Source organism: Artemia franciscana, chromosome 13 (assembly GCF_032884065.1).
Source record: "Artemia franciscana chromosome 13, ASM3288406v1, whole genome shotgun sequence".
In the NCBI taxonomy this organism is placed as follows: Eukaryota; Metazoa; Arthropoda; class Branchiopoda; order Anostraca; family Artemiidae; genus Artemia; species Artemia franciscana.
Window position 1 is genome coordinate 20,404,391 of NC_088875.1, and position 21,445 is coordinate 20,425,835.

The window sequence follows — 21,445 nt, forward strand, 5'->3', positions numbered from 1 at the left end:
TATAATTTAAGCATTAGGATAGATCAACGGGCACTTTTAATCATACCAAGAGTTAAAAATCTAATGAACCGTTTGAAGCTTTAGCTGAGTATATGTTACAATTTAAAATTCCTATAATCCGTCAGGTGTCCTTGATGGACGGTTAAGTGCGACGCAAAGAAAGTTTAAGTGGGAATTAGTACCATACGAACATACATGCTTACGCCTAAAAGTTAACTCCAAGGAATACATTTCTGTTCATTGTGGTGGTACGCCAAGTAAAGAATTCTAAGTATGCTTTTACAACACATAGGGATACTACCAAAACTCTGATTTGGTCGACAGATTTCTTTGGCTATTTCAAGTTTGTCATATTTCACTTTTGCTGATGAAAATCTGTTAATTAGTCTTCCAGATCCTCCTCTGTCTTAAATTGAAACTGCAGACGATTCATTTTATCAAAATATTTTAGCTTCCAATATTGAAAATTGGGAGTAATTAGGTTTCAACTCACGTTCCATCATTACTTTTTTCGGGACTGCTTAATTACAATGGTTACTTCTTCGCATGGCTTTGTATCTCTGTTTATCCCTTGTATAGCGAATGCTCTTAATAGCTCTTGCTTTATCTAACCAGAGTTAAATTGAAATAAAGTTGTTGCTTTATCTACGACCATTGACAAATGTTGAAAACTTATGACTTGAGTATACGGGACCAAATACTACAACTAGACTTATAGCATTTCAACATAAACTGTTAAAAAAAAGTCACTGAAAACTAGAGCCATACCATAAATGGATTCAAACGTGTCCTTTTATAGTGTTGATTTATGTACTAGCTCTGTTGTTTGCTCTCTTTCTGTTTTTCCTTTCTTTCCACTTTTCCTATGTGGTAGCATAGCAGGTCATATATCACAGTCATTGTTGTTATTTTGCAAACGCTTAAAAAACACATGCAAAAAAAATCACTATGAAAACATACACCAAAGAATGTTTATACAAAAAGTTACACAATGCTGAAAGATATATCTGCACAGTGAATCTTTCATCTTTACTTCTTTTTTATTATTATTAAGAAACCTGGAATAAAGATGATCTTGGGGAAATAATAAAGCTGACAAATTATTCAAAAAGTGTCTTGTTACAGAGTAAGGTAAGGTAAAGGATACGGCATTAGACTTTACAGTCCCTACCAGCGGTGCTGATCTCCGTTTCTTGGCCCTTCAGCCAGGAAGTGCAATGGGGGGTTGGGGGCCAACCATCCTGTGCTTTCGCACACCCTTCCTGTTTACCTTCCCCAGATTTCTCCAGGTACCCATTTAAAGCTGGGTTGACTCTGGCTAAGCTTACAGAGTCACGCCACTGACTCCCGTCCCAAACTGAACAATTGGGTACACCGGGATTTGAACCCGCGTCCTTTCAGACAAAGGATCCCAAATCCAGCGCACCAACCGACTCGGCTAGGACGGCCCTTTTTCCTTTGGCAAAAGGGATGAATGTCTTGAGATGTACTTTATTGTACATGATTTTTATTTAGAAAAATTACAGGAGTTGACAGCAAGAAAAACCTGACTGAACTTAAGACGAAAATCTATTGGCTCAAAAGTCCACCAACCTACTCCTCCTCTACACAGCAACATCAGAAACTATTAACAAGACCAAACTTGGTTGTGGTGATCTCACATTGGGTGGCCACCTCTGTTATCTCCTACCTTGTAAGTTTTTTTTTTCGTTCTTTTTGTTATTTCGGCGTTTTTTACCTCTGTTTTATAGCCGACACTTCGAGCCCTGCTCCCCGTCGTCCAGTTTAGAAAACGATTTATTGTGTAATTTGGTCAATAAAAGATCTTGTCTTGTGTATGTCCTATTATTTACACACTCAGCCTTACGACCTCTGCTCTCTGTTGGGGGCTTATGTTTTTTTAAGTATATTAAATAAAGTATATATCTATTTATCTATCTAAACTGAGCAAATGACGGGCCTTTAAAACCAGAGATGATTGATAATCAACAGTAATAACTTCAATGCAAAGTTATCTCTACTTATTTGTTATTTATTTCACCAGACTCTTTGATTTCAAAGAGGCCAAAAACTCGACCCAGCTCTAGTTTGATTCTTGTTTGTCTTATCCATGTTTTTATTTTACAGTTGTGTCATAGTTGTTCTTTATTGACACTTTTTCCTTAGCTACTAGGTATTATAGCGAGAAGAAGAAGAAGAAGGAAAAAAAAAGCTCTTCAAACTCACAGTATGCTGAATTTTAATTTCAATCAAAATATCCACTGTATGGTCCAAGCTAATCCTAAAGCTATTTAAACCAGCCTTGTCAAAAAACAAATATTGGGCCTTGGCCAAGCTAATTCAGCACTATTCTATGACATATTATTTGTTACAACCAACTTCAATTTGGAACGAGTTTTATTTTAATTAGTTTTAAAGTAATTAATATACTGTATTTTGTATGAAAAATATGCACTTTAGTGTTAATTATGAAATATCTGAAGCATTTAATTGCAATCCAGTTCTTATTTAATACATACCAAAAACTGAGTCTTAATTTTGTCTATATCGGTCCTCCCTTGTTGTAGTAGGCTATACGCCTGGCTAATATCGGCCATCATTCCAGTGGGCCAAGCTACTTGTGGTGCCACGCTTTGAGCAATTTGTTCTTCAATGAAACAAGCAGCAATGTTAATGACCGAACAAATGGCGTCAATGTGGCAACTTGAAATAGCACACATAATTCCTTCGTGAAGAACAAAAAAAGTATCATCAACCTGCAATGGTAGAACGGTACTGACTTTGCAGCAAAAAGAAAAAAACAAGTAAAAAAGGAACATCTTTATGACATGCTGCAAAAGTTCCTGAAAATCAACATAGTTTTATCCACCACTTACACGTGTACTGTGCATTTCAGTGTCTAAAGCATATGCCAACCGAAAAAGCATACCCAATGTATCAACATCAGCAACAAGATGAATTAAATGAACTGATTGAGAAATTAATAGATGCACAATTTCGTCAATCATAAACTAATGCAAAAAAACGTTAACTTTGCTGTGCAACATGTCTCCGATTTTTTCGTAGTATATATCAGCTTTATCAAAAGAGATGGGCAATACCATACAACGAATAAGTAAGAATCGATTGTTAGACAATGGTTAGAAAGTAATGAAAAAAATTTATAGTGTATAGCTGGACGATTGACGGGGACGCTGTCGTAATTTTGAAAAAGAGACGGATAACAATTAAAAAGGAAACTGTCATTTTTAGCAGAGAACAATTTTGCACAGCACTTCATTAAATATTGTCTAGGGAACTCCTGCACTCGGACTTATTTATATCTTATACAACTACTAAATATTTAAAATGTTGGCAAGAGTTTTTGTAAGACAGACAAACATCAAAATCAAACATTGAGTCAAAACATCACGGTTTTGACTCTAGAAAACAATATCAGCCCAGTTAAAGAGGAAGGTCTAAAAGCCAGAAACGTTCGATGGGGCTCTAATTCATAAGTTAAGGTCCTCTCGAAGAGCATAATCCTGAAACAATAGATTGACCGGATCCCTTTTTCCCGCTTTTTAGATATTATTCATAGTAGTTTTCTCAGAATCTTATTTTCTTCGCCATTGATTGCATTGCGTCCTTTGAAAAAATCTGTTATTTCTTGTAAATAGAAAGCAAAGCCTATTTTTATCGCTACAATTCTCAAACGTTTTATAAACTCCTAGCTAATATTTTTCTCTTTCCTTTCTGTTCTCCCCATGACTTACGCGTAGAGGTAGAATTACTTTCGAGTTTTGCTATTTAGCTTCTATTTTTGCATTGCCCGTTTCATTTAATTGCGAGAAAGTGGTAAGAGTCTAACCTCTACAGGTTTTACAGAAGGGGATTTCGGGAAAGGTTGATGAGTATGACATTATATTGTAGAAAGCCAGCATACAATTCTTAAACGGGGACAAAAAATATGCTTTTTTCCTGTTCTCGAGTCAGAGCCTATAGTGTGTTGCTGAAGTGGGCTTTTGTACTTTAATACAGTAAAGACTGTTTAAAGTTGTTCTCGCAAGCTTGTGTTTTGATTTTTTTTAGCCTTGTTTGTGGTTTTCAGTCAAAGCTCAATTCTCAGCAGGCAAACAGGAATGCACCGATTTCAGATCGAAGTTGAACTAAAATTTTAAAATACTTAATCAGGGGAAGGGTTCACTGGCACACGACCAAATTATTTACTTAGATTAATAAATAGGAAAATTTCAGACCCCAAAAAGGAGGACACGCAAAGATCTGACAATTCCATATATTCGTATTTTACTAGACATTTTTATCGTAATTTAAATTGAGTTTGTGATTTCATTTTCTCCATTTGGTTTGAGCCAGAGGAATGGTATATAATGAATGGAAACACTTCTCTCAGTATTGAAGGGATTGGAACTTACCTATTTTTTCCTTTTTGCGGCATTAGAAATTATGACGTCCGCGGCAGAAGAATAAGACTTGAGCCAATAAAGACGATTTTGTTTTCTTCGACACTTATCAATAGTCTTTCACTAGCTGATCAAAGTATATGATGTGTATTTTTTCCACAAAAAAATATCCTTATTAGATACATCATTTTGAAATCTTTGTGGCGTTAGGAAAAGAAAAACCTAATTTATCAGAATAAAACAAAGACAAGCTATATGAAAAATAGTAAGCCATTAAGCTCAAGGGAATCTGTGTGGCTGAAATACGCCACAAATTCCCCCCCCCCCCGTAAAACAGCCAAGTGACACGAAAAAACACACACAAGTTATATAACTAAACCATCAGCGTTGAACACTTCAGTATTGTGTTGGTATACCTTCCAAAAAACATCCAATAGGAACTAGGAAATATGAGACAAGGGAGGGGCTGGTAAGTAACAATCCAGTTTTATTCGTATTCGTTTAATGAAATAGCTATCGTAGCCCTCAAAAATGAACGCTAAATTACGCTACTTTGACAATCACAAAATGGTCACTTGTTAGCTACACTTACGAAATATGGCATAACTTTCAATTTACTTGTTAAATATACTTAGGGCATATGGTACAAAGGGGTTTAGAATCTGTTCGTAAGGCAGTTGACTAGTTCTAGTTTGTTGTAATGCCTAGTATGTCTGCTGATTGATCCAGATGGTGGAAGTATGGATCGGTGCAATCCATTTGAGGGTAAGGGTGATCCAGTTACATGTCCATCACAGTGAGAGACATACAACTAAGATGGGGGCGTTTCACTGAGGTTCTCATTTGAGTTGAGAGGTTAGAAACTTGTGCTAATGCGTCATAATTTCAAAATTTACAAAGCACGGTGTTTCCAATACATTCAAGGTAATAAAATATGCCTTCGTACAAATAACTTCTCAACGGTCATAAATAATAATGCGACGCAATAATGTCTTGGTCTTAATCATAAACAATTTATTTGGAGAGGTCCTTTAAGGAATATTTTCTTCTTCGGATACAACATTGAAAAGTTTTGAGGTACTGACAACTACAGGGTCAAATCGATGGCAAAGAAAAAGTGTTACTCACGCAAAACTTTTGTCGACGAGGCTGACCAAAGATTAAGCGGCAAAACAATATTGACTTCAACTATGCTTTTACTTGAATCAAAAATGTAAGTAAAAGCATAGAGTTCCGGATCCATAAAAACAAAACCTACCTTAATAATTCGCATATTTACAGTTTATAGCTTTAAGACCACTTACCAGACTTGATGTCGGAGACCCTTCAATTTTAGTATCCATAGTAATAGCTTTTTTAAGTTTCTCCGTTAAAACATACTGCTCCAACACTATGTAGCTACTAATTATTTCCTGAATACAATGGTTTAAACTTGTATGGCCACGTAGCATGGATTCCAATCGGCCATTGCTTTCCTGTGAACAAGTGAGATGAGAATTATTTTAGAAGCGTGAGTGCGCAAAGCAAAAAGTTTAGCAGAAAGGATTAAAGAAATTTTAAAGAGGGGAAGAAGTCCAACATATCAAAAGTGTATTTAAATACAGAATGTTCAAATTTGTTCGCACTTAAAATGTTTGCAAACAATAAAAAAAAAACTCTTGACAGACTCACATAAAATCGATACGGTTCCCTTCTAGAAAAATTGGAAAATTCTCTAGGCTCTTGCCCAGGGAAAAGTGTTGTACTATTAAACACAATTCTAGAAACTTGTAATGTTTATGTATATGGTTATGTATAATGTGTTTGAGCGGATCCTTGATGTGAAGGACACACACACACACCAACACAAACACACACACACATATATATATATATATATATATATATATATATATATATATATATATATATATATATATATATATATACATATATATATACTAGCTGTTGGGGTGCGCGCCACCCCAACACCTAGTTGGTGGGGGCACTTCTCGCCCCCAAGCCCCCCCGTGCGCGTAACTCGTTACGCGCCATAGTAGTTACGCGCCATTGTAGTTGTGTCCCTGTGTCCCACCTGTGAATACAGATAAAAGAGAAAATGTTTCTCTTTTCGTTGTAGATATATATATGTTTTTAACTACGTAAAATTTGCGAATATACAACATTCTTCGATGTCCCATTGTCTGTGCATATAAATAGATTGTCAGGTTTACCGACTCTTGAACATGCAACATAAAATTGTCCATGGGAAAAACAATCCGTGTTCAGATCTATGCCTCATTATTGCCCTTGAGCTTTGTTGATGGTGATTGCTAATCGAACATTCCCTGTGTCCCCGTCGTCATATATATATCCCCCTGTGCCCCCGGCATCCCCGTTGTAGTTGTGTCCCTGTGTCCCGGTCGTCATTTATATTCCCAGTATCCCGGTCATCATTTGTGTCCCAGTGTCCCAGTCTGTAATTTCTCTTTGAGCGTCCCGGTCGTCATTTATATTCCCTGTGTCCCGGTCGTCATTTGTGTCCTGGTGTCCCGGTCTGTAATTTATCTTTGAGTGTCCCGGTCGTCATTTATATCTCCCGGTCGTTATTTGTGTCCCAGTGTCCCAGTCTGTAATTTCTCTTTGAGTGTCCCGGTCGTCATTTATATTCCCTGTGTCCCGGCTTTTAGTTTTCTTTTTTCCTTTATTTTTCAGTTTTTTTCCTTTTTTTAGTTTTTTTTTTCTTTTTCAGTTTTTAGTTTTTTCAGTTTTTTTTTATTAGTTTTTAGTTTTTTTCTTTTTAGTTTTTTTTTTGTGGTTTTTACCTTTTTTTGTAGTTTTTACCCTTTTTTCTTTTTTTTTTAGTTTTTTTCTTTTTTAGTTTTTTACCTTTTTTTGTTTTTTTTTTAGTATTTTAGATTTTTTAGTTTTTTTTAGTATTTTCTTTTTAGTTTTTTTTTTCTTCTTTTGTATTAATGCTAAAGCCAAGGTTCGAACCTGAAACCTCTCGGACCAAGAACCTGGGACATGACGCTTTATATATCCCCTGTGTCCCGGTCGTCATTTGTGTCCCGGTATCCCAGTTATAATTTCTCTTTGAGTGTCCCGGTCGTCATTTATATTCCCTCTGTCCCGGTCGTCATTTATATTCCCTCTGTCCCGGTCGTCATTTATATTCCCTCTGTCCCGGTCGTCATTTGTGTCCCGGTCTGTAATTTCTCTTTGAGTGTTTTTTCTTTTTAGTTTTTTTTTTTTTTTTTGGTTTTTTACCTTTTTTCTTTTTCAGTTTTCTTTTTCTTCTTTATTTTTCAGCGTCACTATGAAATACATATCGCCGAACCTTTGTTTTTTTAACTAAAATCTGGTAGCCATTGATGACCTTATCCAAGTCAAAATCCCAAACCCAATCATCATCGCAATCATTTTCAGTTTTGATATGTTTTGACTCTCGCTGTACAGGTGGATTTTCATCTAACTGCGCGGTTTTGCGTTCTTTAGCCGCAAGCCTGTTTTCTGGCTGTTCTTGTGATTCTTCGGCACGCTTTCTTTTCTTACTTTCTCTATCAGCCGCAAGCCTGTTTTCTTGCTGTTCTTGTGATTCCTGGGCACGCTTTCTGTTCTTACTTTCTCTATCAGCCGCAAGTTTTTTTTGGCATAGACTCTTTGAGCAACTTCCTAGGCTGTTGCCATTGTAGGTTCTTCAGTCATTTTACAATTAAACATTTTTCCGTGAACGAATGTCTTAAATACCTTTAATGACGGCATCGTTATAATGACGTCATCGTCATAATGACGACATGACTACCTGATGACATGACGTCACTCGACACACAGGCATCTTCTATATATATAAAAATATGTTGTCTGTCTGTCTGTCTGTGGATCAGGTGACGTCATGTTTCTGTGTTGACTGACGTCATGAAATTAGTTGTCGTCATTTTTGCTTTGACGGTGACGTCATTAGACCGAGACAGAGGGAATATAAGTGACGACCGGGAACCTCAAAGAGAAATTACAGACTGGGACACCCGGACACAAATCACGACCTGGACACAGGGAATATAAATGACGACCAGGACACAGGGACACAACTAGTTAAAAACATATATTTATATCTATCTCTATTCACAGGTGGGACACAGGGACACAACTACAATGGCGCGTAACTAATATGGCGCGTAACGACTTACGCGCGCGGGGGAGCTTGGGGGGGCGCGAAGCGCCCCACCAACTAGGTGTTGGGGTGGCGCGAAGCACCAGCCCAACAGCTAGTATATATATATATATAAATATATATATATATATAAATATATATATATATATATATATATATATATATATATATATATATATATATATATATATATATATATATATATATATATATATATATATATATATATATATATATATATATATATATATATATATATATATACTAGCTGTTGGGGTGGCGCTTCGCGCCACCCCAACACCTAGTTGGTGGGGCGCTTCGCGCCCCCCCAAGCCCCCCCGCGCGCGTAAGTCGTTATGTGCCATATTAGTTACGCGCCATTGTAGTTGTGTCCCTGTGTCCCACCTGTGAATAGAGATAGATATAAATATATGTTTTTAACTACGTAAAACATGCGAATATACAACATTCTTCGCTGTCCCATTGTCTGTGCATATAAATAGATTGTCAGGTTTACTGACTCTTGAACATGCAACATATAATTGTCCATGGGAAAAACAATCCATATTCAGATCTATACCTCATTATTCTAATGATGTGTCCCTGTGTCCCGGTCGTCATTTATATTCCCTGTGTCCCGGTTGTCATTTATATTCCCTGTGTCCCGGTCGTCATTTGTGTCCCGGTGCGACAAGTCGCGTGCCATTGCAAAGCTTTGGTGGGTTGATATTTCTTAAAAGTATTATTGGTACGCCTATTTTTAGTTGTAGCACGTGTGGTGGAAACCCTGAAGGATCTATGGAATTTAAAAATTCAGATGGATAATTAACCGCTTCATTTGGTTCCAAAACTGTGTCGACTGACTTGTAAAGGACTGCCTGGTCTCGAATCTTGTTCAAAACAATATTGTTGATTTCGTGGACGTCTATATTTTTGGGTGCGAGAATCGCTCTTTCACTTAGCCATTTATTATTTTTATAATTTTTTAGAATATCCGAAAATACTTTTTCAATCAATTCATTTTTGGACGTCACTAAATTACAGAAATCAGCAGGTAGTTGTATACGTCCTGAAATTGAGTCTACTGTTTGACCAGAGTCATCGTTTTGCAATCGGACACGCATATTTGTAGTTAATTTTAATATTTTTACGTGTGCCTATAAATTAGAATTTTTTAGGCAAGCATTCATTTCGTCTGCAGGAGTTAAACTACGTAAATTTGCCCTTTTACTTTGAAAGTAGACATAAATTGATCTGGATTTTCAATTTGGGCTCCAAACGACGTCATTTGGAAACATGAGTTGTATTTTCTGATTCATTTATATTCCTTATGTCCCGGTGTCCCGGTCGTCATTTATATCCCCCTGTTTTATATCCCGCTTATTTTTCAGTTTTTTCCTTTCTTTGATTTTTTTTACTTTTTTAGTTCTTTTAGTTTTTACGTTTTTTATTTTTTTTTAGTTTTTTAGATGAATTTTTTTTTTTAGTTTTTTACCTTTTTTTTCTTTTTAGTTTTTATTGGTTTTTACCTTTTTTTTAGCTTTTTATCTTTTTTATTTTTTTTCATTTTTATTTTTAATTTTATTAGTATTCTTTTTCTCTTCTATTTTTCATTTTTCCTTTTTTTTAGTTTTTTTTAGTTTTTAGTTTTTTAAGTTTTTTTCCTTTTTTTAGTTTCTTTAGTTTTTTTAGTTTTTCGGCTTTTTTATTTTTTTATTAGTTTTTAGTTTTTTTTTGTAGTTTTTGCCTTTTTTTAGTTTTTTCAGTTTTTTTTTTTAGTTTTTAGTTTTTTACCTTTTTCAGCCTAACCAGGATTTGAACCTGGGACCTTCATTCTCCGTTCTGACACCCTCTCTCACCGAGTGACTACTCCAGCATGTTCATTTTGGTGTTTTAAATGGTATATTATTAACCAAATTAATGTGTTTTACAATATACTAAGCATCGTCATAACAAAAATGACGGCAACTAATTTCATGACGTCAGCCGAAACATGACGTCACCTGATCCATCCACAGACAGACAGACAACTTATTTTTATATATATAGATATATAAAAATAAGTTGTTTGTCTGTCTGTCGACTGACGTCATGTTTGTGTGTCGACTGACGTCATATTTGTCAACTGACGTCATTATAAGGATTAAGCTGTATGTCGTCATTAGGTTGTTTGTCGTCTGACGTCATGTTTGTCGACTAACGAAACTACAGACCGGGACACCGGGACACAAATGACGTGTTATGTCTGTTATAACGTAATAGAGGCAACAATCTTGACAGGGCCTTTTGAGGGTGAGGCTTTTCTTATTCCACGCATTCTCATGATTCCAATGGATCTGCCTTTTCAACCTAAAAGATTGCAATTCCCAATTTGATTAGCATATTTAGTTTTCAGTCCAGAACCACTAAAGCTATTATGTAAATATCAAAAATATTTATGTTGTCTGAGCAATAATTTTTCGTTTTTATTTCAAAATAGAAAATTACCTGACAATTTTAGAATTATATCTATCTATAATGACGTCATCGTCATAATGACGACATGACTACCTGATGACATGACGTCACTCGACACACAGGCATCTTCTATATATATAAAAATAAGTTGTCTGTCTGTCTGTCTGTGGATCAGGTGACGTCATGTTTCTGTGTTGACTGACGTCATGAAGTTAGTTGTCGTCATTTTTGTTATGACGGTGACGTCATTAAAGATATTTAAGACATATATGTTCACGTAGAAATCTATTAATGTTTAAGTTTAAAATGACTGATGAACTTACAATGGCAAAAGCCGATGAAGATGCTCAAAGAGTCTATGCCAAAAAACTTGCTGCTGATAGAGAAAGTCAGAAAAGAAAGCGTGCCGAGGAATCAAAAGAACAGCAAGGAAACAGGCTTGGGGCTAAAGAACGCAAAACCGCGCAGTTAGATGAAGATCCACCTGGACAGCGAGAGTCAAAACATATCAAAACTGAAAATGATAGCGATGATGATTGGGTTTGGGATCTTGACTTGGATAAGGTCATCAATGCCTACCAGATTTTAGTTAAAAAAACAAAGGTTCGGCGATATGTATTTCATAATGAAGCTGAAAAATAAAGAAGAAAAAGAAAACTGAAAAAAGAAAAAATGTAAAAAACTAAAAAATACTAAAAAGAAAAAACACTCAAAGAGAAATTACAGACCGGGACACAAATGACGACCGGGACAGAGGGAATATAAATAACGACCGGGACACTCAAGGAGAAATTACAGACTGGGATACCGGGACACAAATGACGACCGGGACACAGGCAATATAAATGACGACCAGGACAACAATGGCAACACCCAAGGAAGCTGCTCAAAACGAATGTATTCACGCCGAAGTAGGTGAGTTGGTAAAGCGTTATGTTTCATGTTCTAGGTCCGAGAGGCTCCAGGTTTGAACCTTGGCTTTAGCATTAATACAAAAGAAGAAAAAAACTAAAAAAGGTAAAAACTACAAAAAACTAAAAAGAAAAAACACTCAAAGATAAATTACAGACCGGGACACAAATGACGACCGACACAGAGGGAATATAAATGACGACCGGGAACCTCAAAGAAAAATTACAGACTGGGACACCCGGACACAAATCACGACCGGGAATATAAATGACGACCGGGACACAGGGACACAACTACAACGGGGACGCCGGGGGCAGAGGCGGGATATATAATTGACGACTGAGACACAGGGATTGTTTGAATAGAAATTACAGACCGGGACACCGGGACACAAATGACGACCGGGACACTGGGACACAGGGAATATAAATGACGACCGGGACACTCAAAGAGAAATTACAAACTGGGACACCAGGACACAAATGACGACGGGACACAGGGAATATAAATGCTATTTATATGCACAGACAATGGGACAGCGAAGAATGTTGTATATTCGCATGTTTTACGTAGTTAAAAATATATATTTATATCTATCTCTATTCAAAGGTGGGACATAGGGACACAGCTACAATGGCGCGTAACTAATATGGCGCGTAACGACTTACGCGCGCGCGGGGGCTTGGGGGGCGCGAAGCGCCCCACCAACTAGTATATGTATATATATATATATATATATATATATCTTCTATATATATAAAAATAAGTTGTCTGTCTGTCTGTGGATGTGTGGATCAGGTGACGTCACCTGAAAAAACTGGATCAGGTGACGTCAAAATTGAAAAAACTAAAAAAAGGCAAAAACTACAAAAAAACTAAAAACTAATAAAAAAAATAAAAAAGCTAAAAAACTAAAAAAACTAAAAAAAGGCAAAAACTACAAAAAAACTAAAAACTAATAAAAAAGCTAAAAAACTAAAAAAACTAAAAAAAGGCAAAAACTACAAAAAAAACTAAAAACTAATAAAAAAAATAAAAAAGCTAAAAAACTAAAAAAACTAAAAAAAACTAAAAAAAGGTAAAAAACTAAAAAAAACTAAAAACTAAAAAAAACTAAAAAAAAAGGAAAAAACTGAAAAATAAGCTAAAATAAAGGTAAAAACCAATAAAAAACTAAAAAAAAAACTGAAAAAACTAAAAAAAGGCAAAAACTACAAAAAAAACTAAAAACTAATAAAAAAAGTAAAAAAGCTAAAAAACTAAAAAAACTAAAAAAACTAAAAAAAGGTAAAAAACTAAAAAAAAATAAAAAATAAAAAAAACTAAAAAAAGGAAAAAACTGAAAAATAAGCTAAAATAAAGGTAAAAACCAATAAAAAACTAAAAAGAAAAAAAGGAAAAAACTAAAAAAATTTTCATCTAAAAAACTAAAAAAAACTAAAAAAGGTAAAAACTAAAAGAACTAAAAAAGAAAAAAATAAATGACGAAACTCAAAGAGAAAGCGACCAGGACAAAAGGAATGTTCGATTAGCAATCAACAAAGCACCGGGACACAGGGAGTATAAATGACGACCAGGACATAAGTAAAAAAAAAAACTATCTATATATATAAAAATAAGTTGTCTGTGGATCTGTGGATCGTGGATCAGGTGACGTCACCTGAAAAAACTGGATCAGGTGACGTCAAAACTGAAAAAACTAAAAAAAGGCAAAAACTACAAAAAAAACTAAAAACTAATAAAAAAAATGAAAAAGCTAAAAAACTAAAAAAAGGCAAAAACTACAAAAAAAAACTAAAAACTAATAAAAAAGCTAAAAAACTAAAAAAACTAAAAAAAAGGCAAAAACTACAAAAAAAACTGAAAACTAATAAAAAAAATAAAAAAGCTAAAAAACTAAAAAAACTAAAAAAACTAAAAAAAGGTAAAAAACTAAAAAAACTAAAAAAAGGTAAAAAACTAAAAAAACTAAAAACTAAAAAAAACTAAAAAAAAGGAAAAAACTGAAAAATAAGCTAAAATAAAGGTAAAAACCAATAAAAAACTAAAAAAAAAACTGAAAAAACTAAAAAAAGGCAAAAACTACAAAAAAACTAAAAACTAATAAAAAAAGTAAAAAAGCTAAAAAACTAAATGACGACACTCAAAGAGAAAGCGACCAGGACAAAAGGAATGTTCGATTAGCAATCAACAAAGCACCGGGACACAGGGAGTATAAATGACGACCAGGACATAAGTAAAAAAAAAAATTAACAAAACTAAAAAGAAGGTAAAAACTACAAAAAAACTAAAAAGAAAAAAAAACTAAAAACTAATAAAAAAACTAAAAAATCTAAAAATCTAAATAAGCTAAAAAAGAAAAAAAAAGGAAAAAAATAAAGGAGAAAAACAAAACTAAAAAACGAATGTATATACAGACCGGGACACCGGGATACAAATGACGACCGGGACACAGGGAATATAAATGACGACCGGGACACAGGGACACAACTACAACGGGGACACCGGGGGAAACAGGGGGATGTAAATGACGACCGGGACACCGGGACAGGGAATGGTCGATTAGCAATCACCATCAACAAAGCTCAAGGGCAATCATTAGAATCATGAGGTATAGATCTGAATACAGATTATTTTCCCATGGACCATTATATGTTGCATGTTCAAGAGTCGGTAAACCTGACAATCTATTTATATGCAAAGACAATGGGACAGCAAAGAATGTTGTATATTTGCAAGTTTTACGTAGTTAAAACCATATATATATATATATATATATATATATATATATATATATATATATATATATATATATATATATATATATATATATATATATATATATATCTATCTATATTCACAGGTGGGACATAGGGACACAACTACAATGGCGCGTAACTATTATGGCGCGTAACGACTTACGCGCGCGGGGGGGCTTGGGGGGGGGGCGCGAAGCGCCCCCACCAACTAGGTGTTGGGGTGGCGCGAAGCGCCACCCCAACAGCTAGTATATATATATATATATATATATATATATATATATATATATATATATATATATATATATATATATATATATATATATATATATATATATATATATACATATATATATATATATATGTATATATACTAGTATATGTATATATATATATATATATATATATATATATATATATATATATATATATATATATATATATATATATATATATATATCACAGGTGGGACACAGGGACCCAACTACAATGGCGCGTAACGACATACATGCGCGGGGGGGCTTGGGGGGGGCGAAGCGCCCCCTCCAACTAGGTTTTGGGGTGGCGCGAAGCGCCACCCCAACAGCTAGTCTATATATAAAAATAAGTTGTCTGTCTGTCGAGTGACGTCATTATAAGGAATGAGCTGTATGTAAACTGAAAAAGAAAAAAAAACTAAAAAAAGGAAAAAAACTTAAAAATAAACGAGAAAAAGAAAACAAAAAAAATAAAATCTATATATATATAAAAATCAGTTGTTTGTCTGTCTGTCCGCATATGCCGTCTAAATTATTTCATCATACACCAATTCAAAAACGGATGTATACAAGCTGAAGTAGCTGAGTTGGTAGAGCGTTATGTTTCAGGTTTTAGGTCCGAGAGGTTCCAGGTTCGAAACTTGAATATAAAAGAAGAAAAAAACTAAAAAAGATAAAAACTACAAAAAAAATAAAAAGAAACTACTAAAAAAACTAAAATAGCTAAAAGACTAAAAAAGGTAAAAAATTAAAAAAGAAAAAAAATTAAAAAAAAAGTATGCTAATTTCATTAGAATCATTAGAATAATGAGGTATAGATCTGAATACGGATTGTTTTTCCATGGGCAATTATATGTTAATTGCCAAACGTAAAAAACGATCGAGAGGACATAGGAAAAATAATAGAAAAAATGAATTAGATGTACATATGCTTTCTATAGATCTATGCCAGCTACTTGAATCTAGGGGTATGATTTCTGTAATAAAGTGTCTAAATAATTTATCCAAGAGGAATTTAATCAAACTTTTCTGGATTGTGAAGAATAATACAGCTCTTGATTATAATTTTAAAGTAATATGTGATACAATTTGCATTCTATCTAAAACGAAATTTATTTCAAAAAAGAAAAAGTTCGATAAGATTAGTAATAAGGATAACAGATTATATTTACCTATTAATTTTACTTGTAAGCAGATTGAAGATATTAATTTACCAGAAATTTTAAATCAGCGGCATGTGAAACAGGCCCTTCCTAGTAATTTAAATTATAATGATAGTCCAGTTTTAACTTATAAATTTTCAAAAACTATTGGGCAAATTATTTTTAATTATAATTTAATACTAAAAAAACTAGATAGCGATATAAATTGGAAACCGGTTTGTAATTGTAAGCAACTTGGCCTATTTGTAAATCCTACTTACAAACATGTTATAACAGGGGACTTGTCAATAATAAAGCAAGATGATCTTCAAATTATAATGAATAAAGGGGCAAATTTCCGTCTTTCTCATCATCTGAAACCATCGAGTGTTCTTGATGGCTTGGAAAATGATTTTGATTTATTTATTGATAAGTGGTGTAAGAAAGAGAATAAAAATAAAGAGAGTTTTCAAAGTTGGAAGAATTTAATTATTAGTAGAGTAAGAAATAAAATATATTCTAACTTAAAAAATAGTAACACTAAATCATTATTTTATAATGCGAAGATTAAACAAGCAATTGCTAATCTAAAGAATGAATTTGTAATTGTGCCAGTGGATAAAGCTAATAATAATTTTGCCATAATTTGTCAGAAGCTGTATTGTGATATCTTAAAAAGGGAGTTATGCACAACTAATGTTTATGAAAAGGTAAATATAGAGGATGAGAATTTAATTGAAAAGACTGAAGAAATACTTTTTAAAATTTTAATATTAAAATAAATGACAATGATAAAAAGTTCCCTTTCCTATATTGGACTGTAAAATTTCATAAGAATCCCCCTAAACCACGGTTTATTGCTGGAGCAGCTTAATGTCCAACCCGCATTGCTGCTACTGACCTCTCTTTAATTTTAAAGGAAATTGTAAATAAACTTAAAACCTATTGTTCTGGTATTAAAAAATTTTCGAATTTTAATCCATATTGGAGTGTTAATAATTCACTGCAGGTGATAGATTCTTTAACAATGGTTTCAGCTAAAAGAATTGAGTCTTTCGATTTTGCGACAATGTATACTAATTTATCACTCAATTTAGTGTTAGATAATTTAAAAACTGTTATAAAGAAATCTTTCCTCTTATCTAGTAAAAGGTTCTTAAAAATAGACAGTTATAATAAAAAAGCCATATGGACAAACTGCTTTAGTACTACAGTTAACTTGAGATGTTACAGCTTGGATATGATTTTTGAGTTATTGGAATTTGTTTTATACAATACTTATATAAGATTTGGGGGTGATTTGTACAAGCAAATTATGGGAATTCCCATGGGGGGGAATGACAGCCCATTTATAGCTGACTTGTTTTTAAGTCAACTAGAATATAAATATATGATGGATAAGAATAATCCAATTAATTTAAAACATGCTTTGTCAAATAATAAAAGATATTTAGATGATATTTTGGTCTTAAATTGTAAGGATTTCATTGATATTTCTAAAAATATATATCCATCAGAGCTTATTCTTGAGCCTAGTCATGGCGCTGGTCATGAAGATCATTTCTTAGATTTAAATATTAATATTTGTGATAATAATAAATTAAGTTTTAAAATGTATAATAAAACGGATGATTTTGATTTTGAAGTGATTAGTTTCCCATTCCCTGAAAGTAATATACACTCAAATATCACATATTCAGCGTTTTTCTCACAGTTACTTCGTTATGCAAGGATTTGTAGTAATTATATTGATTTTAAAAATAGATGTAAAATCTTAAGCCAAAAATTGATATCAAGAGGTTTTTCTGCAAATAAATTAACTTGGCAATTTAAAAAATTTAGTTTTCATTATAACGAACTTTTAAATAAATATCAAAAGAATTATCTAGAAATACTTAAAGAAATTTTTGACTAATTTCGGAGGTTCGAGAAATGTTGTCACAGCGCCATTTATTTTGAATTGTGTTTCTATTTGAGCGGAATTTTTAAAAATTAGCCACATGGTAAAGATGAATTATATAATTGTTTAGTTCATTCAGGTTTTTTGCAATGTGTTAATATTTGTGATTTGGTAAAATTTATAATATTTAGTTTACCTATTGTTGCTAAAGGGAGGGATATATTAACAGGATAAGCTTGTTTTGGTTTTACTTGGTTGTTTTACATTTGCTGTTTTTTTTTTCATGGGCATGTATTTTGGGGGTGATACCTGACGCGGGGATGCCATGGATATTCTGTGGTAGCCACAACACTGTGCTGGGTAGAGAATTTAGAGTGGCGAAACCCTATATAGGCCAGTGTATTCTCCTGATGAGCCCTTATGTTGGGTGTTGCCTCTGAATTATTTGTCTATATTATTTTTTCTATGGTTTGGTAAATGACGACTTATACTTATTGACGACATGACTGCCTGTCCATGGATTATTCTTTATGGTTGATTGTGTGTGGCTATGCTGTTTGACCTATGTGATTGTATGGATGAGTAGGGTTAAGGCCTCATTCAAGTGCTGGTCTATATTAATCACTAATTTAGGAAAACAGTCTTCCTTTTCTCCTTCTGTCTTTTTTTTTTTTTTTTTTTTTTTTTGTGTTTGTGCTGTAGCATTGGTGATTTCTCTTTTCATGATATATATATATATATATATATATATATATATATATATATATATATATATACTAGCTGTTGGGGTGGCGCTTCGCGCCACCCCAACACCTAGTTGGTGGGGGCGCTTCGCGCCCCCCCCCCAAGCCCCCCCGCGCGCGTAAGTCGTTACGCGCCATATTGGTTACGCGCCATTGTAGTTGTGTCCCTATGTCCCACCTGTGAATATAGATATATATATATATATATATATATATATATATATATATATATATATATATATATATATATTATATATATATATATATATATATATGTTTTTAACTACGTAAAACTTGCGAATATACAACATTCTATGCTGTCCCATTGTCTGTGCATATAAATAGATTTTCAGGTTTACCGACTCTTGAACATGCAACATATAATGGTCCATGGGAAAACAATCCGTATTCAGATCTATACCTCATGATTCTAATGATTGCCCTTGAGCTTTGTTGATGGTGATTGCTAATCGACCATTCCCTGAGTCGCCATCGTCATTTATATATCCCCCTGTGCACCCCGGCGTCCCCTTTGTAGTTATGTCCCTGTGTCCCGGTCGTCATTTATATTCCCTGTGTCCCGGTCGTCATTTGTGTCCCGGTGTTCCAGTCTGTGATTTCTCTTTGAGTGTCCCAGGCGTCATTTATATTCCTTGTGTCCCGGTGTCCCGGTCGTCATTTATATCCCCCTGTGCCCCCCGGCGTCCCCATTGTAGTTGTGTCCCTGTGTCCCGGTCGTCATTTATATTCCCTGTGTCCCGGTCGTCATTTGTATCCCGGTGTCCCGGTCTGTATATACATTCGTTTTTTAGTTTTGTTTTTCTCCTTTATTTTTTTCCTTTTTTCTTTTTTTTCTTTTTTAGTTTATTTAGATTTTTAGATTTTTTAGTTTTTTTATTAGTTTTTAGTTTTTTTGTAGTTTTTACCATTTTTTTAGTTTTTTTAGTTTTTTTTTTTTACTTATGTCCTGGTCGTCATTATATATATTTATTCATATTTTTTTTAGTTTTCTTTTTCTCTTTTATTTTTCAGTTTTTTCCTTTTTTTTAGTTTTTTTCTTTTTTAGTTTTTAGTTTTTTTTAGTTTTTTACCTTTTTTTAGTTTTTTTTTAGTTTTTTTAGTTTTTTACGTTTTTTATTTTTTTATTAGTTTTTATTTTTTTTGTAGTTTTTGCCTTTTTTTTATTTTTTTCAGTTTTTTTTAGTTATTAGATTTTTACCTTTTTTTAGTTTTTTTTAGTTTTTCAGCTTTTTTTAGTTTTTTTTTCTTTTTAGTTTTTTTTGTAGTTTTTACCTTTTTTAGTTTTTTTCTTCTTTTGTATTAGTGTGAAATAATTCAGACGTCATATGCGGACAAACATGACGTCACCTGATCCACAGATCCACACACAGACAACTTATTTTTATATATATAGATATATATTTAACTACGTAAAACTTGCGAATATACAACATTCTTCGCTGTCCTATTGTCTGTCCATATAAATAGATTGTCAGGTTTACCAACTCTTGAACATGCAACATAATAATTGTCCATGGGAAAACAATTCGTATTCATATCTATACCGCATTTTTCTAACGATTGCCCTTGAGCTTTGTTGATGGTGATTGCTAATCGAACATTCCCTGTGTCCCCGTCGTCATCTATATATCCCCCTGTGCCCCCGGCGTCCCCGTTGGAGTTGTATCCCTGTGTCCAGGTCGTCATTTATATTCCCTGTGTCCCGGTCGTCATTTGTGTCCCGGTATCCCAGTCTGTAATTTCTCTTAGAGTGTCCTGGTCGTCATTTATATAGATATATAGATACAGTTTCATTTCAGTTTTTTTTCTTTTATAGTTTTTTCTTTTCTTATTTTTTTCTTTTTTAGTTTTTCTTTTTTAAGTTTCTTTTTTTTATTGATAATAAACCTCAAAATTTTGGGTATCTGTTTTAAGGTTTTCGAATTACCTTAATCTTTTGTCAAAATATATTGAAACATTTGTGGAATTCCCAGTTTTTTTAGTTTTTTCTTTTTTTTTAGCTGTTTAGGTTTTTTTTAGTTTTTTTTTCTTTTTAGTTTTTTACCTTTTTATTTTTTTTACATTTTTCCTTTTTAAGTTTTTTTCTTTTTTTAATTTTTTATTTAGTTTTTTTTTAGTTTTTTCTTTTTAGTTTTGTTTTTAGTTTTTTACCATTTTTGTTTTTTCGAATTACTTTAACCTATTGTCAAAATATTTCGAAATATTTATGCAATTTCCAGTTTTTACATTCTAGTTTGTTTTCTTTTATATATATAGAAGATATAATCTGGCGTAATGGACAGACAACTTATTTTTATATATATTGTCAAAATATATTGAAATATTTGTGCAATTCCCAGTTTGTTTAGTTTTTCTTTTTTTTTAGTTTTTTAGCTTTTTTAGTTTTTTTTAGTTTTTTATCTTTTTTATTTTTTTATATTTTTTCTTTTTGGGTTTTTTCTTTTTTTTATTTTTTCAATTTTGAATTTTTTTTTTAGTTTTTTCTTTTTAGTTTTTTTTTAGTTTTTTACCATTTTTCTTTTTTCGAATTACTTTAATCTAGTTTTTACCTTTTTTAGTTTTTTTTAGTTTTTTAGATGAAAATTTTTTTTAGTTTTTTTCCTTTTTTTCTTTTTAGTTTTTTATTGGTTTTTACCTTTATTTTAGCTTATTTTTCAGTTTTTTCCTTTTTTTTAGTTTTTTTTTATTTTTTTATTTT

The 21,445-nt window shown here is 32.9% G+C and overlaps 1 protein-coding gene across 1 annotated transcript in view; it reads right to left on the reverse strand.

Annotated features, from left to right (window-relative positions):
* The window catches only part of LOC136034634 (conserved oligomeric Golgi complex subunit 4-like), a 70,068-nt gene that overhangs the window by 17,340 nt on the left and 31,283 nt on the right, over positions 1 to 21,445 (reverse strand). Inside the window, exons 6-7 of the mRNA XM_065715935.1 lie at positions 5,708 to 5,878; positions 2,520 to 2,756 (exon numbers count right to left, since the gene is read on the reverse strand). Of these exons, the coding sequence (XP_065572007.1) occupies positions 2,520 to 2,756; positions 5,708 to 5,878 (408 nt within the window). The remainder of the gene's footprint in view (positions 1 to 2,519; positions 2,757 to 5,707; positions 5,879 to 21,445) is intronic.